The 17,544-nt window shown below is 42.4% G+C and overlaps 1 protein-coding gene across 2 annotated transcripts; it reads right to left on the bottom strand.

Annotated features, from left to right (window-relative positions):
* Positions 1-6: 6 nt before the first annotated feature.
* On the bottom strand, positions 7-17,507 carry ctnnb1 (catenin (cadherin-associated protein), beta 1). Of its 2 annotated transcripts, XM_067602221.1 has the most exons (17): positions 17,337-17,507; positions 9,523-9,573; positions 8,632-8,856; positions 8,278-8,531; positions 7,956-8,194; positions 6,248-6,449; positions 6,012-6,156; positions 5,685-5,788; positions 4,857-4,991; positions 4,444-4,647; positions 3,797-3,955; positions 3,447-3,566; positions 2,862-3,012; positions 2,390-2,511; positions 2,162-2,222; positions 1,114-1,364; positions 7-802 (listed from the first exon to the last, which is right to left on the bottom strand). In XM_067602221.1, the coding sequence occupies exons 2-16, from the start codon at positions 9,533-9,535 to the stop codon at positions 1,150-1,152; spliced, it is 2,349 nt and encodes a 782-aa protein (XP_067458322.1). In that variant the 5' UTR covers positions 9,536-9,573; positions 17,337-17,507; the 3' UTR covers positions 7-802; positions 1,114-1,149. The 2 variants fall into 2 exon arrangements, with proteins under 2 accessions (XP_067458322.1, XP_067458323.1); XM_067602222.1 differs by lacking the exon at positions 1,114-1,364.
* Between the last annotated feature and the right edge of the window lie 37 nt (positions 17,508-17,544).

Here is a 17,544-nt window from a genome sequence, read left to right as displayed (position 1 = left end):
TCCGGGTGAAATGACAGTCCATTTTATTGTTTCAGAACACAGCAGGCTACAGCAACCAGCTCCTCCCACTACCCCACCCCTTAGTAACAGCAGACCAATAAGAGCCCTCCTCCACCCCAGTCCTTCCACAGCCACACCCATCCAGCTAGGTCAGCTACACCCCCTTTGGAACAGCAGAGACACCTCAGTGTCCACCTTTAAAGCAAGAAAATAGCTTGATATTTGGACCATGATTTCCAATTCATGTTTTTTTTATACAAAAGCTACACAATGTTACACTTGATCATCAGAATACAATTCAACTGATTAACTTTAGTGTTTGGACACCATTTAAAATGTGATCAGATTCTTTACTTGGATGGAGCATTACCACTAAAAAACTCAACACTACCAGAGACTTAAAATACAAGGGACTGCAAAAACAAGAGATGAGTATCATAATTCAGAATAATGAAAAAAAAAAGCAAGCTAGAATCAATTTGTACCATTACAGACTTGAGGAAAACAGAATAAAAAAAGTAAAACTAAAAGTAAAAATGAAAAAACAAAATACATAAAAAGGGTTTTTTCAAAATCAACCTTTGAGATCAAAATCCGTGTGTCATGTCAGGATTTGAAATCAGCCCACCATCAGGCTGAGACCAGAACAGAACCGCACTTAAATCTAGTTTGTCCCAATGGAGTTCCCATAGACAGGAAACTCTGCTTGCTGTTGTTGAGTCGTCTTCAGGCACTTTCTGAAACCCCGCCTCCTCCATATGGGCGAATCACGATGCAGGTTCATCCAGATCACATGATACAGCTGCAAGGGGGGGAAAGAAAGAAAGAAAGAAAAGTGAGGAGGAGTGAGAGGACGGAGACAGCACAGAGAGTTGTAAAAGACCACACACACAGATCAAACACCAACATCACATCACACAGCTTTGCAATTAGGAGCAGTCTGAACATGCAGCGGCCTCAGTGAGTAAATCCACTCCTCTCCCTCCTCAGTCATCTTCTCCAGACAGAAATCCTCCCCACTGTGCTGATACTTTTACATCTCGCTTAAAGAAATGGTTTCCATTTACTTGAGCTGACACAGGTCTACAGAGTGGAGAGTGAAGCTCATCTTACCTAGTAGAAAGTGTAGTGTAATGTTGGTCTTGGTATTTACAAGTCGGTATCAAACCAGGCCAGTTGGTTGGAGTCACCGGGTGGCAGGCCCTCTATCAGTTCCTGGGCGTGTCCCAGGTCAGGCAGCCCCTCTACAGGGGGGTAGTCCTGGCCAGGGTGGTGGCCCCCGCCCAGATCATGGTCCATCATGGGCTCCATACCCATCGAGTCCCCTCCGTAACCTCCCGAATGGAAGGAACGGTAGCTTGGGTCTGGGAGAGGGGGGAGTGGAGGGAGGAGAGGCAGGGGAAGCAGAGCAGTTGTTAGAAGCATGTTAACAAACCAAGCTGTCACACAGTAGTATGATCAAACGCACACGGCACAGCAACACGCCACACTGTCCATCCTCCAGCACACAAACCACGGATGAACTCTTCAAACTGCTACGTCAAGGAGTCTGAATTCAGCTCAACTCCGTTTACGTGGTTCCACCAACAGAAATCCATCTGTGGTGGCTCCAAGTCTGGTTTTCATTTGGGGAACTGACGAAGCAGCTGACTAACAGCCAATTACAGGCTGCAGGACGAGAGCTGTGCAAATTAAAACAAACAGCTAACCCTTGTCCCATAGCCTATTGATCAGTACACAGTCCAAGGTCATGGTAATATTAAGATGGCCAACTGTGACAATAAGCAGCGGTTTCATATTTCTCAAAGCCGCCTGTGTTTGACAGCAGGGAACAAATTCATCTCCATTCATTACTAGAAGGCCAGTGTGTCCAGCTGCCGGTGTATCACAACCTTTAACCAGTCTTGTCATCAGCTGTATGACAGTGAACAAACGGACATTGGACTGTGCAAATATTTAGTTGTGTATCAACTTAAAGGGGGCAGAGGAGGTCCCTGGGTTTGGAGAAACTACCAGGACAAGACGTCACTCAGAACAGAGAGGGTGACTACTTCATGCCCAGTTAGTACAAAACCAGCTAAAATCTTTTTGTTGCAGCCCGACTGCTCAGGTTTGTGAGCTGGGAGTGTCCCAGCCAGTCAGAGGTGAGGAGGTGACTTACCTTCCTGTCTGTAGCCGAGAGGTTCTCCCTGAGCTCCGATGTCCAAACCCAGCTCTCCAGTCTACAGTGAAACAGAAACACAACGTGAGCACGGTGGCAGCAGATCAGTGAGACCAGTTACACTTCAGCAGGTCTTTGTGCACTCTTATAAATAAACATCTGAGCATTGTGTGCACAGATATGCTGATTATCAATTCTTTAACAAAACTGATATCGAGAGCTTCATACCTCGTTCCAGGCCATCGGTTCTGTCCTGAAGAGCGAGCTGGTGAGTTCTACAGAGAGGCGTTTCTTGTAGTCTTGGGGTTTGTCCTCTGACATACGGAACAAAACTGCTGCAGCGTAGGTGGCTGAGGAAGATGAACGGTTGACAGGTTAGACTTTCTGCTGTGTCAGTTTAAAAAAAACATGTACTACAAATAAAGCAATAATACAGCCATCATGGAGAGGAGACGATTGGGAGACACATCTTGTCCGTTATAATAGTCACAACATTTTCAATGTAGAAAAGTAAATCAAGTGCAACGTTTAAGTGTTCTTGGAAAACTTGTATAAAAAGGATCTTTTTCTAACTGCTGGTGTTTTATAGTCATTCCCACTCAGCTCAGTTGGACTGGTTCCTCTGAACATCTGTGCAGCTGAGAGTAGCCATTACGTGAATGATTGCAGTATGTAAATGAGTGTGTTTTTGTCAACATACCAACTCCTTCATTGCGGCTGTGCAATAGCTCTGTGAGCGGGGCGGTGGCTCCCTCAGCCTCGATGGCCTCAGCAGCTTCTTTATCCTGGGCCAACTCACACAGGACGCCTGCTGCTACACGCTGGATGTTCTCGATGGGAGAATACAACAGCTGCACACAAACACACAAGAAGCTTTAAAAAAAAAAAAAAAAAAAAAAAAAAAAAAAAAGATTCTCACCCTGCAGAGTGTTCTGCTGCAGAAGGGCAGATGATCTAAGATGCAACAAGCAGAAGCCTCGTGGAGTGTGAGGACACACACAACAGGTGGTTCAATACATTTTACTTTCTCGAGCACGTCCAGTTTTATCTGCCTGGAGCAACCGTGTCTGGGATTATTTCTCAAACTACTGCAATGTGACTGTTAAAATTACTACGTATCCATGCTCCCTACTCAATCCAATTACACTGGAGACAATTTAATCACATTAGTAATAGTTTAAAACACAAATTCTCAATATTTTCATTCACTGTGAGATTTATTTTAATTATGTATTGGTGCGTTTACAAAATGACAACACAAGTACAAAGAAATGTTTGTTTTTACCTGTACAAAGAGTGGAATGGTGTTTAGTCCTCTGATGACTATTCTGTTGTGGACGTCTCTGGCCAGGATGTGAAGTGCTCCTGTGCAGCCCTCCACAATCTCCTCCATGCGAACTCCCTCCTAATGACACAAACACTCAATTAGTAATGTTTAACTGTGGAGATGCTGTATACTGGTGCAATCTAAACCTCCCAACAGGCCAACAGAGGTGTGTGTGACAGAGTTCTGCTGGTTGTGAAGACATCATGGCGCTGCTGTTACACAGAGTTGTATTACATTTATTATGCTGTGCTGGTGTTTATACATTGTGAAGGTGTGTGTTCACAGAAGCGTTAAGTGTGTGCTCTCACCACAAACTGCTGCTGTGTGCCTCCCATGCTGGTGCGTCTCTGTGTGTCTTGGTGTGCTCTGACCAGCAGCTGAACCAGTCTGGGGATGGCTCCCTGCTCCCTCAGAGGGGCGTGGTTGGCAGGGCACAGCGCCAGGTTACGGATCAGACCGACTGTAGCCTGATGGAGAACAGTCACATGTCAATTAAGCATCTTTTAAACATCAACATTACATAGTCAGTAGTTACATCTGATCAAGGTTTGCAGGTAAAATTAGTGCAGAGTCAACTATAGTTTATAAATGGACATTGTCAATAGTGCAGAATAAGCTATTGTTAATGCACATTTAAAAAATAAAATACATGAAACCACATCTGAAATATGAAGAAATAGTGAAAATCTTAGTGAAACAATGTTGTCTGATGTTATATAACTGCATTTAAAGTCGTACTGGGCCCATTATTTTGGCTTTGAGGTGTAATCAAGTGTAAACTGATTTTCACTGGAGACATCACTAAGGCCAGTATAATGGGCAGCTCATGTGGCAAACAGCTGCTGGCAGGTCCGTGTGTGTGTGTGTGTGTGTGTGTGTGTGTGTGTGTGTGTGTGTGTGTGTGTGTGTGTGTGTGTGTGTGTGCGTGCGTGCGTGCGTGCGTGCGTGCACGCACCTTAATAAGTGGCCAGTGTGACGGCGGATGCAGTAATTTGACCACCACCGGCAGGCCATAGTGCAGTCTGACTGCATTCTGTGCCATCTCAGCGTCCTGGTGTCGAGATGTGAGGTGACGCAGTGCACAGATAGCAGGTTCTGTGATGTCTTCTCTGTCTCCAGCCCGCAGCACTGTGCGAACCAACGCCTCAATACCTCCAACCTACAGAGAGACAGATAGCATGACACATAAATAGATGCGTCAGATTCAGTTTTACTGGGTGGATAATATGAAAACTTCACAAATAAGGACAATATATCAGATTTGTATAATAACACATTTACACAGAACAAAATCTCCATGTCCAAACATTTGACACATTATTTGAAAACAGTAACTACATACTGTATATTAACTATGTGTGTACTGACCTGGCAGACCATCATCTTGTTCTTGTAGTTGTTGCAGGTCAGGTTGGACAGGATGCCGGCAGCACAGGTCACCACATTAATGTCGTCACTGCCGAGAAGTTGAACCAGGGTTCCTAGCAGACCCTCCATCCCCTCCTGGAAAGGAAAACCAGGTGTGATGTTAGCATGAAAAGGATCAGTACACACTATCAAAAGCATGTGCGAGGTACTAAGATGAATTTTAACACACACAAAAAAAATTAAAATCTGTTTCTTTCTCATTTTTTGTCTTGTACAGCACAACACAAGTACCTGCTGAGCAAAACTAATTACAAAACTGAGGGAGACTGAGGCTACTGAGTCTATTAAACAAACTTTAATTTCTTCTCACTGTCTTTCACTGAAAAACTAGAAATAACACCTCACAGTTATATGCCTCAAGTAGCAGTTTACATCCATGTCTGTCCAGACTCGTAATACCTTTTTATTAAATTCCTTCAAAGTCTTCACTACAAATATTAAGTGTATTTTTTGGTGAAATAGAAGTTATCACTATATTTACATATGATTCCAGTGAATCATTTCCTTTCCATGCTGTCTTCACTTAGAGACTGAAACTTTGTCATAGCTATATGAATTCTTGAGTTCTGGCCAAAAACGTGTTTGTGAGGTCACAGTGACCTTGACCTTTGACCACCAAATCTAATCAGTTCATCCTTGAGTCCAAGTGGACAAATGGAGAATAGGACGGACGGACAGTCCGAAAACATAATGCCACCAGTCACGGCTGTCGCCAGCGCGGAGACATAAAAAGACTTGATTGTTTGTACAGAGAACAATTCTCATCACCTGTTTGGTGGCAGCATCTGATAAGTTCCTGAGAGTCCAGAGACAGTTCTGGACCAGTCTCTGGCTGGGGTCTGTCAGGTGGAGTCCCAGAGCCTGCATGCCTCCTGAGCAGAGGGACAAACATGAAAAGAGTTGTTATTTACACATGTGTGGAAAAATAAATTTAAAAAAAGTAAATACATTTCAAATCACTAAGTTCATTGTTATTTGACAAATGTTTGAATTGCAGTGGTGGCTGTTTCAAATGCTTTAAAACAAACCAAAAGTCAAAACCTGTAATGATATTCGAGCTCACACTACAAACACTTGAAAGTGCAGGGAACGTACCGGCTTCTACAATGGCAGGCTTGTTACTGGAGCAAACTGACAGTACTTTGAGCACTCGGCTCGTGGTCCACAGCAGCTTCTCGTAGGTGTAAGTCCTCATGATGTTGACCAACGCCTGGGGGCCACCGCTGGCCAGAATGATCAACTACACAAAAACAGAACACACAACAGGGTTAGGTGTGTTAAAGATAAAGATAAACACAGTATTCACATCTGACCTCCCACTAAACCCTCACCTTGCTTTCCTGGTTTCCATAGGCCAGAATTTGGAGACAGTCGGTGGTGATGGCCAGGAACTTAACATTGGTCTTGTTGAGCAGAGCCACCATTTTCTGTAGACCGCCAGCCAAACGGACAGCCATCTTGGCTCCTTCCTGGTGCAGCAGGAGGTTGTGGAGGGTGGTAATGGCATAGAACAGGACAGAGTCCACTGGTGAACTGCAGAACAAAGAAATTATATTAGATTACTGTCCCAACTGGGAAATAACCACAACTAGATATGTATCAAATTAGGTTTCTCTCACAGGCCTTTCCTCTCTACATCCTCTGCCTGTAGCCAGTTTACCATATTTCTTTCATCACAGCTGATAAGCCACTGTGCCAATAGACTTTATTATACTTGCTTTCCATAAGAATCTAGACCATTTTGACTCGCCAATTACCAATAACATCAAGTATTTAAGTTATTGTCGATGATGAAACAGAACACAAAAATGTTTTTAACCAGTGACAGTAGAAACTTCTGCTAAGACTCCTCTTTGTCCCACATGCAGGGTTTTTCCTGGCTCAGAATAGACCTTTGAGGGGTGACTATGCATGATAGTAAGCATCATCGGTCTGCGTACAGTAAACGCAATGAGCCTGTTATCTTATTTGACAGGAATCTATGCATTTTCCTGTTATTTCTGACCATTTGATGAACAAAAAAGTCTATTATGTTTAAGTAAATGAAACCCAAATTAACAAAACTAAAAACAAATTAACAAAGTAATACTGCTTTGTTACAGAGAAACACTACGTAAACATTTCCATATGTGGGATTGTAGGATTAGCATGCTACGCTAACAGTCTGTCAGCTTTATACACGCTATGTGACATCTTTTAGAGCACACAAACACAGTAAACACACCTGTCACCTGCCCAGCACAGGGCTGTTAAACCAGCAACTTGAAGCTGCTACATCTGATTTTTATAGTCAATGGGCTACACACAGCACGGCACGGCTATGCTAACGATGCTAGCCACGCTAACTAGCTGCCATGCAGGCTGGTAAAACTGATCTGTTGCGTTTCTTTGCATCCGTGGGTTGGTAGTCCTCTCAGTGTTGGAGCCTCCGTGTGAGACGCTCCAGTCAGTGAACTAATTTCAGGGCTGCGCTCACTCTGAGTCCTGCAGGGTACCGAAATTTGGCACCAAATGATCTAAAGAGAATTGGTACATGGGAGTACCAGCGTAATTCAGTTGGTATATTTAAAAGTGCTGAGTTCAGCACCCAACCCTAGTTATAATTCAGCGTTTAAGATTTTCATCAGAAATAAAACAGCTTTTATTTTGTGAGAAATCACAGGAAGTCCTCTCCTATTAGTGCTAGCTTCACAGCGGAGTGTTCAGGCTCAAAACAAGGCAGCTTAGCTGGCTGCGTTTGTCCAGCGCCAGCCATATGTGTAAAATATAGCTGCTATGGATGAGAGGAGAGTTGACTGCTGGAAGTTAAAGACATCATATTTAAGTTTATGTTCTGTTTGTTCTATTCGGAGAGGATTTGAATTGCTATTTTTATTCTCAATTCTCATCATTTTGGCGCTGGCTAACACATCTTTGAGGTGCCAAAAATTCCTCTATGCAGGAAAAACCCTGACATGACTTCCTTCATGCTACATCAAATATATGGAAAAGCTTTTAAAAACCCTTCCAGTAAAAGTGTCCATTCATCCTCTCACATACCCGAGCATTTTAACTAGAGCTGGTATTCCTCCAGACTTAAAGATGGCCAGCAGTCCCTCTCTGTGATGGGACAGGTTGTGCAGTGTTCCTGCGGTGCAGCGAGCCGTCTCCACATCGTTTGTGTTCTGCATGGTCCTGACGATGGCAGACACCATCTGAGGGGAGCGCATGATGGCGTGACGCGAAGCTTCTTTCTTTGAAAGCTGGTGGACCATCACCGCTGCTTTGTTTACTACAACCTGGAGGAGACGGACAAAAACGTTAGCGGGAAAGAACAACAATTCAGAGCCAATTTTGACCCACAGTTTGCAAGGACAAGTACCTGGTCCTCATCATTGAGTAGTTTGGTGAGTTCTGGTATGGCTCTGGTTGCCAGTTCAGCGTCATCTTGATAGTTGATCAGATTGACCACAGCATGTTTGAGCATTTGCGAGGGCTCTGCCAGCCTCTGGACGTTGGTGGGGTTTGCTGTGTCATACTGTGTAGAGGGGATCTGCATGCCTTCCTCAAGGGTCTCTGGGAACATTGCTGCACGCACTCGCTGGGCACGTGTCATGGCATACTGACCATCCAGGTCTAGAAGAGACAGGGGAGAAATTGTTTAGCCATTATATGTCCAAGATTTTACAGAACTGCCTCAAAAGGTTAACAACTATTAGGAGGTATTAGGACTCACCTTGTACTTGTTCCTGGGAGAAATTCTGGTTGAAGCCCTGCTCCCACTCATACATGACCTGGTTGTCAACATCATCTTCCTCAGGGTTGCCTTTCCCACTCAGTGAGGGAGCTGTTGTGGTGGCCCCTGAATGGATGCCTGAATCCAGGTAGGACTGTTGCTGCCAGTGACTGACTGCCGCCTTACGGTCTGGCTCCATGGCCATGTCCAGCTCCATCAGATCAGCTGGAAGGGGAAAAAAATATTAGAAAACATGCATCAAAAAAGGAAAAACGTTCGACAAAGTCAGTCTAACCAACTTTGCAGCAGCACAATATAAGTAGTAGTTTGGTAATCCACACTCTTGTTTAATATTTGTCAACTGACAACAACATTATAATGCAGAGAAACAGGTATTGCAAGCTTTGTAATTTCTTGGGAACAGCGTGACATTCATTTCAAGTGAGCCTGACAAGAAAATATTACATCATACAAAACAAACAAAAACTACTAAGCCTACAAAATCACTGCAAAGATACTGTGTAACCACAATTATTAATCCAATTTCTGGATCTAGATTTCTTATGCCGAAAATCTTGGTATGGTTGTACAACTGCATTTCCAAACTCCAAATGTGTGTGATTTAACAGTAATGGTCTATTCAAGCTTGAAGTCTGATTTTACCAGTGCTCCAAGTTTCAAATTGAAATCAATAACTAATTCTCTGTTCTACTGTGAACATAAATCTGCTCCCCGGGAATAGGCAGTTTTGGACTGCTGCTAAGTTTAATACAATGCACACTATTCAATATAGAGGTGTTTGTGTGTGTGTGCGTGAGAGAGGGAAGAGAGATTCAGAGAACAAGAACGTAAACAAGAGTTTGAGTTATGTGCCTGAAGCCATTAACTCACCCTGGGAAGCCATGTTCCTTTCTCAAACCACGGCCGGCACAGCTTCCTGATCTGAAACACAGGGAGGAAAAAATAAATAAAAAAGCCATCAGCCCAGATGCCTCTGTAGCCTCTCACCTTCCATCATTCCTTCCCTCTACCCCCGCTCATTACCAGTCCTCTTTACTTCCAGTCAAACATCAGCCATTTCATTACAACACGAAAACATCAAAGGAGAGGTAAAAGCATCAAAACAGACGGTTAGAAATTAATGATAAACGGCCTAGACAAGCAACTTTCCACTGCCTTCTTTCCTTTCCTGTCTCCTCCTTTTCTTGGATTTCCTCTTCTCTTAAAAGTCAGACATGCAAACAGCAGCAGCTCACACACAAAGACCCCATTAAGTGTAGCAGCTAGCAACTATTTAGGTGAGGAAGGACAGGGAAGTGGAGCATTGGGTGGAGAAAAGAGGCAGGGGGAGGGAGGAGGGCATACACATTCCTGCACTAGCTTTGAAGCTGAAACCACACTCTGCAGGAAAGTAAACACTGGCAATGGCAGGAGAGAAGCGAGCGAGAGGGGATTAATTCAGAAAAAAAAACAAAAAATAAAAAACAAGAAAAATTGAAACAGCGGTATTTTCAATCCATACTCAAAGATGAATATTATGACAGTCACACACAAACACAGGAAATTGGGAAAATTCAGAAGAAGATCCCGACTAAAACGAAACACAGAAACAGGGGCAGTATATCCATAGTCAGAAACCCTTTTCAGACCCCTTCAAAAGCACATCTGTGGTCATTCGGAGATGAATCCAACAGGAAGATAGAGACCAAATCCCTTTCAATCACGGCATACCAGTTTGGACATGTTCTGATACTAAAGGAGGAGCTGGAAAATGAGGGTAGAGCTACAAAGAGCCAGGAATTCATTTTTATCTTTACAGAAAGTAGAGGTGAGTAACAACAAGATCCAGCTCCCTGCAGTGAACTAATAATAAAATAGCAGACATGCTGGTTCCACAGAATCTGCAGTCCACATGAAAATACACAAGGCTCCACAACCCCAAATAACACTGGTTACCTCACCTTCATTTTTATATAACATGAACAATACTGTGCTCACATTTATCAAGCGCCATTGAGCAAATCAAAACAATGAAATTTAGCACTACACACCAAACAAACCATGCTTATACTGTGTGTGTCATATTTCTCTTATGACATACAGGAAATATGAGATAAGAAAACCTGCTTTTTGGAGGATTATTTTTCATCTGTCCCTCCTGAAAGTCAATGCGTCAGATTCAAACTCTGAGCAGCCGTTTGTTGATGCAACAGGCGTGCGGCTACGTTACTGTTGTAAGGTCAGATGTAGTGAAACCAGCAGCTGTGATGTCAGTCCCTGAAAGAAATGTAAAAAATTGCTGCCAGAAATATCATTTGATATTTCAGGTTTATGTGTGTCAGACAGTCATGCACAATTCTGAAAGTAACGACATCAGTTCTGATTTTGGGTGTAACAGAATAAAATGTGTAAAAGTGTAGTGATATAAAGGAAATTGTGTTCTGCCAGAGACAGTGTCTAAACATTAGTCAATAATTTGAGAAAGTAATTTCTCATGACACAAGATTTTACATTTAGTTATGACCACAAAACATTTGTCAACTTGTGGTGACAATGTCTAACAATGTTAAAGTCAATACACTCTGAGTTGTATCCTTTAAATATCATTCTCTCTTTAGTAGAGGTGTGAGCCAACTTCAGTTTTACAAACTGGCAGGACCAGGCTACCTCACAACCCTGAATCTTAGAGATCCTGTTTCAAAGACATCAAACTTAGCTGTCAACAGACTGTCTGACTATTACGTGATGCCATCACTTTCTGTGGAGACACTCAGCTCCCTGGTCTTTCCGAGTGGCAAAAACAGTCCACCGTCTTTACACGTATCAAAACGATACTGTCTGCTGTTTCTTTCCCTATTAAACATTTTGGCTCTAGGTTAAATGGTGCATACAATGGCCTGCAGAACACATTAAGCAGAAAACAGCAAGTTTGGCCAACTGTGATTGCACTGACTGTGTAGCCACCCTAATGTATGAAAAGGAATAAAAAACAAATCTGTGTTGGACCCTGTAATAACTAAGTAGCCTGACAGATTTGATACACCTTGTCTGGAGGGTGTGTGCTAACAAATACCTTGCTCATACAAACCACCTTTAATTTACAGCCTATAAAGCCTTTCCTAAGTTTTTATCCACTTAAAATTACCATAACATTTGCTCACTTTGCCCTACAGTTTTAATATCTTCTTCTCAGAGACTCATCCTGCCTGCAAAACACTATATTCTGAGTTGTTAAACCCAAACATGTAATTGAATCAAATGACAAAGCACAAACGGTGAAAATGACTAGCCCTCCAAACAGTGAAGCAGGCGAACTGAGATACAGTAGCCAGTGGTGAATATCAGTCTGGCCTGTGTGTCAGTGAATGTGTAGGAGTTTGTGGAATTAAATGGCTGCCAATATGCAAATACATACAAGGACAGCTAAACTACTGCTCTGAATTACTTCCCTCCTTTCCCTCCCACACCACCCCAGCTCAGCTGTGTCATTAAAACACAATCTTGAGTCAGGCTCCAAGACTGCTGCTTCTAACCACAAACTCACCAACTCACCAACTCAAATTCACTGTTCACACGCCATCCTCCAAAGCTTTACAGGCCTGCCCTCACATAACCTAGCCCTGTCCTAATGGGAGCCATATGTCCCAAACAAACTGAATACAAATCAAACATACAATCAAAGCGCACAGTGGAACCATTTATCATTCATGCTGGTGGAAAATGTGGCTCTTTACATCTGGCTTTGGAAACGGAGCTGATGATAGTTTTTTTGATGGGCAAACAAGCAAAGTCTGGTCTCCAATTGAGACACACAAATGGCAGCCTTGCCCTGAAGTCAGACTCTGACTGTTAACACAAAAAAACTCATTACAGTAAAAGTTCCAAGATATCAGGCTAGCAGCCTGGCCACAAAAATCTGAACAAGGTTTCTTTGAAGCCAGATGTGAAATCCAATATGTAAAGAGTTGAGCTTGGTCCGGTTAAAAGCCATATAATTGAAACCAGATGACTAATGACTGACACACCAGTCACCAGAGTCACATGACTGTCTTATGCAGTATGTGGGCTTTATCAAGGTGTACGTACCAGAAGGGAGCCAAGGCAAAGGACGCTGGATCACATCAACCAGCAGGTTGGCACATGAATGCGAACGTGACATAGATGGCGAGGTTATGTGCAGGGACACGCACACATAGCACTATTAAGTTCAGTGTACCACAGCAGCACCAGTGTCCAACATAACATTTTTTCCCCACTGGCCCACTTGGCCAGTAGATCAGTTTTACTAGCCCAGCAGCCAAAGAATGAAAACTCTTTTTTCCATAATTTTGGTGATTTATTCATTGTATACATAATGAGTTCCCTTTATATTTGGTTGTTTTCCATTAGTTATTAATATGTAATGTTGATATATTACACAAATATGCAAAGTCTAAAATTAGGCATGTATTGGATCAGTAAATGAATGGCGAACAAGAGTGGGTATCTCCATATTTTGTGTAAAGCCAGAGTGTGTGGACATTTCAGCGAGTACAGATGACCTTCATAATAAACTCTTGTGCCAAGAACTGAGACAATGCTGACATCTACAGAAATGTACTTGTTAAGATAGAACAGTGAGAAAGAACATAATGACATTTGTTAGTTAGCGCGTGTTCATTGCAAGCTCCTTCTGTCTGCTTCCATGAGCCACCTGTCCACTACAGACATGGAGTTGAACTGTAATGAATGAATGAAAAGGAGGAAAATGAAACAAACTAAGAGCGTCTGTCTCCACAGTAAATCATCTGTTGAGTGTTTGATGGTTATTTTTTTGTGCTTTAGAACGTAACCGCCATGAAACAATCAGAAAATAACGTTTTATTTCTCTCATTCACTGCTTTGTTCTCGCTACCGCCGCTCCCTCTGCTCGCTTGACCACCGCTGCGCTCTCTCTTTTTCTCTCGTCTTTTTTGAAATGAGTCGGGAAGCCGACAGCAAAGCCTAACTTTACTTTTAACGTTATCAAAGAGAAATGTCCTCCCCTTGTCCTGAACTGTATACCCATAACTCTGATTCAATCAACTTGCCGTGCATAAATTCTTACTGGCCCTGGGCCATCAGTTACGTCGGACCCTAACCACTGTCCCAGGTCAACCACCACTGACAAAATGACAGGCTTTTTGCCCTCAAATAGTGTTCTTTAGTTTGTTACACTGCCCTTAAATATAATGTAGAAAAAACAGTGTTCATTCAGAGGGTCAGACTTCATTGATGTTTGAATGACAAACATGAAAACAACCACAACAGAACATAAAGATGAAAACATCTGTTTCTGTTGGATCCAACACTGCTTCAACAGACCACACCAATACAATATCAATCTGGCCCCAGACAGAGCATGGAGAATACACAACAGCAGAAAATTATGAAAATAGGTATAAGACAAACGAATTACAACATTTAAATCTGAAAAAATGTTCAATAAAAAGACAAACCACAGTTCACAATGTGGATTTGATTAGCCTCTCATTAGTGGTAGGCACTTTGTTTCTTTGAACCATCAGGATTTCCAACATGTGGCTCATTCCAAACTACACAGAGGGCATCTCCATTAGGATTAGGCACAAAGCCAGATGACTGACAAGTATCATGAGATAACTTCATTTCAACTCCCACAAACAAGACGTGACCAAGTATGTTATTACTGGTCCATGGCGACACCTACACGGTCTAATGTGCCCAAGTTTAACCAATTATCTAAAACACCAGCAGATAGCTAAGTAAGCGTGAAAGAAATCTGTGTAAGCTATGTGGGAAATCTTGCATTTCTAAACACCTTCAAGCAGGAAAGAAAATGCAAATGCAGTAACAAGCAAAAAATTACACACTGATATCCCTGCCCTGTGAGTATAGTCTCTCTCCTCCTTTTTTAATTTGTGGAAACTTTAAACCAACCAATCACAGAAGGGCTGAAAATCATATACATTTATTCATAACTGGAATTCAAAGTGCCAAGCATATCTAACCTGTCCAATCCAATTTCCTCTTCCTGAAAAGGAAAAAACGTCTGTCAGCAAATTTGAGCCTTTATGCAACAAAGTGAGTTCAGGTGAGCTTGGAGATTTATCAGTATCATCCTGCCAGTTTTATCACACTTCCTACAATTTTAAATTTCATTCCTCGGCCTGCAGAAATTTGTGGTTTAATTTTAAAGTCTCTTACCAATATGTTGGGGCATTAATATTTACATAATTTGATAAAGTAAGTATACAGTGCTTGGATAAAAAGGGAAAATGTATTCACTGAGAAGAGGACTTCAAAAAACCCAAGTCTCTCTAAACTCCTGCACAGTCCATTTCCTCTCAGGTGAAAAACACTGTGGGTTCAATACATCCATACGAGTAAATGACCCAAACAAGCTGTATTATCGGCACAAGCAGAGAGACAGGAGCTGCCACAAGCTTCAGTGTTAGCCATGTAATGTGCAGGGTCAGCAGCCCTCAGTGCTGGCTGCCAACAATACAATGAGCTCAGTGCATACAGCCGCTGCAGTGTTTGGTCTGTGTCTCCGATGCAAAATGATGGATGCCTATGGAGAAACAGGGTGTCCAGGAAACATCCAAGCAATTTCCAATTGATGATGACTTTTTTTTCCTATCAATCATTTCATTTTAAATAGTGAAATGAGACCGAATAGGATGCGAGTAGTACAAAAGCACACATTAAAATCCTTTAATATGTATTAATAAGTCAATGGGTTGAAATCTTCCATCACTAATAAACTGAAGCTTTAGATTAATACAAAGTGATGAATCTCCTCATGAAGACATTAGATTTAAATATATTTCTGGAAAATCTATATGAACATCACTACTGTCATCTTCACTCCATTAACAAATCTGCCTCAAATCTTGGAAGTGCATACAAATTACATCTTCAGTTGGACACAAAGGTGGATCAAAAGAAAGAAAAATTACAGTATTAGGTAATCGCACAACCGATGGAAAGGTTTATGGTAACCGTCTTCTTGCAAGTGGATTACCTCAAAACATACAACTACCGGTCTCGGATGTAGCCTACACCCACGCTTCCGTCTTAAAAAGAGAAGAAATTAATGCACCGTTAGTAGAAAATTTTGCTCACAAAATGACGTTTTTTGTTCCATTATGTGATCTGTTCGGGGATTTCACTGAGGCACCACAGAAGACGAATTAACACAATATTTTAACCAATATCCGAAGCCAAAGACAATGGCAGTGATTTATGGGGATGAGGATTTGTGGAAACCGATGATTTTATAATCCTGTAATTATTTAAATAATCCATCCTGTCTTCTAGTGTCTACTTAATTATTTTAAGAAACCAGTTTTGTTACAAAGCTTCAGAGACTAAAATATTAAGTCTGAAGCCGCTGGACGAGACGTCAACATCCTGCTGCTGCTGCTAATCTCTGCATCTCTTGCTAAACCATTATTTCCACTGAAACCAAAAACATAATCAATGACGTGTGAAAACATCAAACCGCATCGTTTTGTGCCATTTAACACCACAAAACAACCAGTCATTTCAGCTGAAGCAGCATACCGCTTGTTTTCAGTATCAGGATGGCGAAAAACAGCGAGGTATCCAACTTTTTCCCCCCCCGTAGTGACCCGACTGTCCCTCTTCAGCAGCCAAACACACACACACACCTCTGGCTATGCAAAGGGTCCAGACGAGAAAGTCAACATCTAATAACACATTTCACAAAATAGATTAACTACCAATATAACGCTATTTTTTCCAAATAACCGTGTGCTGCACCCCCTCTTCCTCACAGCTGCCCCTGACTTTCTTGCTCCTAACACCACTGACTCAAATTTCACATTCAGGCTCCTCCTCGTCTTCCTCCCAAAGCACAGAGGAATTTGTCGGTCTTTGTTTAAAAGGACGACTGGAAAACACATTCTCACGGGCCTCCGACCTAAAATAAACTTTAAAACACAAACCACGAATAAAAGTTTTGCTTAATTCAGTCGGCACAGAGCTTCATTTAATGTCCAAATGTCTTACAGCTTTTAGTTTGACCCAGTTCCAACTGAACTTTCGACGAAACGTTTCTTCTTTAACGTTAGTTTTCATAACTTAGTTACCGTTAACGACCGTTTGCTTAACTTACTTAATTTGATCGTTTAAAGCCACACAAAATGTTCACATATACACAGCTTCAAGTTGCAAGCTCCAAGTTATCTTCAACCCACATTAACTGAGTGTGAGGCTAAACCAGCTGCAAAAACAACCGACCATAAGGCGAAAAACCCTGGTCGAGCAAACATGAGTCAGAATAGCGGAATGTGGCTAATAGTAGTTGACGCTAAGCTAACTAACCTTTGCTACCGTTAACTATTCAAACAGGCGAGGACACAACATCGGCGTTTACTCCCAAATCCCGTTTGAGGTTTCCGAATAAATCAGAAGCGAGCGAAATCTATCGGATACAACTAGTTATCGTTAACCGTTGTCTGTAGGACCAAAAGTGCTATCATAAAGCCAATGAGTGTCGTCGATAATATAGGTATGTTCCCCCCTAGGCGGTGGCTGGCATATCCCAAATATCTGCCGTGAAAGCAGCAGCATCATCCCCCGGTCGGCCCGCACACAACAACCGGCTCCATTCCTGCTGAGCCCGACACGAAAAGAGGGAGAAACTGTGCGGAGCCCACAGTTTAAATGTTGAAGCCTACCCTTGTCAACACAGCAAGTCCGTCCAGTCGGATCCCGGAGAGTAAAAAAACACTTTGAAATGGGAGAAAAGTGGAGGAAAACGTGAAGCCGAGCGTCAGCGGGGAGCCCTCGTCCACTCCCTCCGCAGTCAGTCAATATTGACTCGGCCGGAACAGCAGAGACTGGGAAATGTAAGATGGCGGCGGATTTATATAGACCGGAGAACGA

The sequence above is a fragment of the Thunnus thynnus genome, chromosome 10 (genome assembly GCF_963924715.1).
Source record: "Thunnus thynnus chromosome 10, fThuThy2.1, whole genome shotgun sequence".
NCBI classification, from domain to species: Eukaryota; Metazoa; Chordata; class Actinopteri; order Scombriformes; family Scombridae; genus Thunnus; species Thunnus thynnus.
This window is presented reverse-complemented; position numbering and strand designations above follow the sequence as displayed.

Coding starts and splice junctions, on each gene's coding strand:
- ctnnb1 (XM_067602221.1), bottom strand. Junction 2,223..2,389: donor AACCGATGGCCTGGAACGAG/GTATGAAGCTCT, acceptor GTTTCACTGTAG/ACTGGAGAGCTGGGTTTGGA. Junction 1,365..2,161: donor TCTCGGCTACAGACAGGAAG/GTAAGTCACCTC, acceptor CCCCTCTCCCAG/ACCCAAGCTACCGTTCCTTC.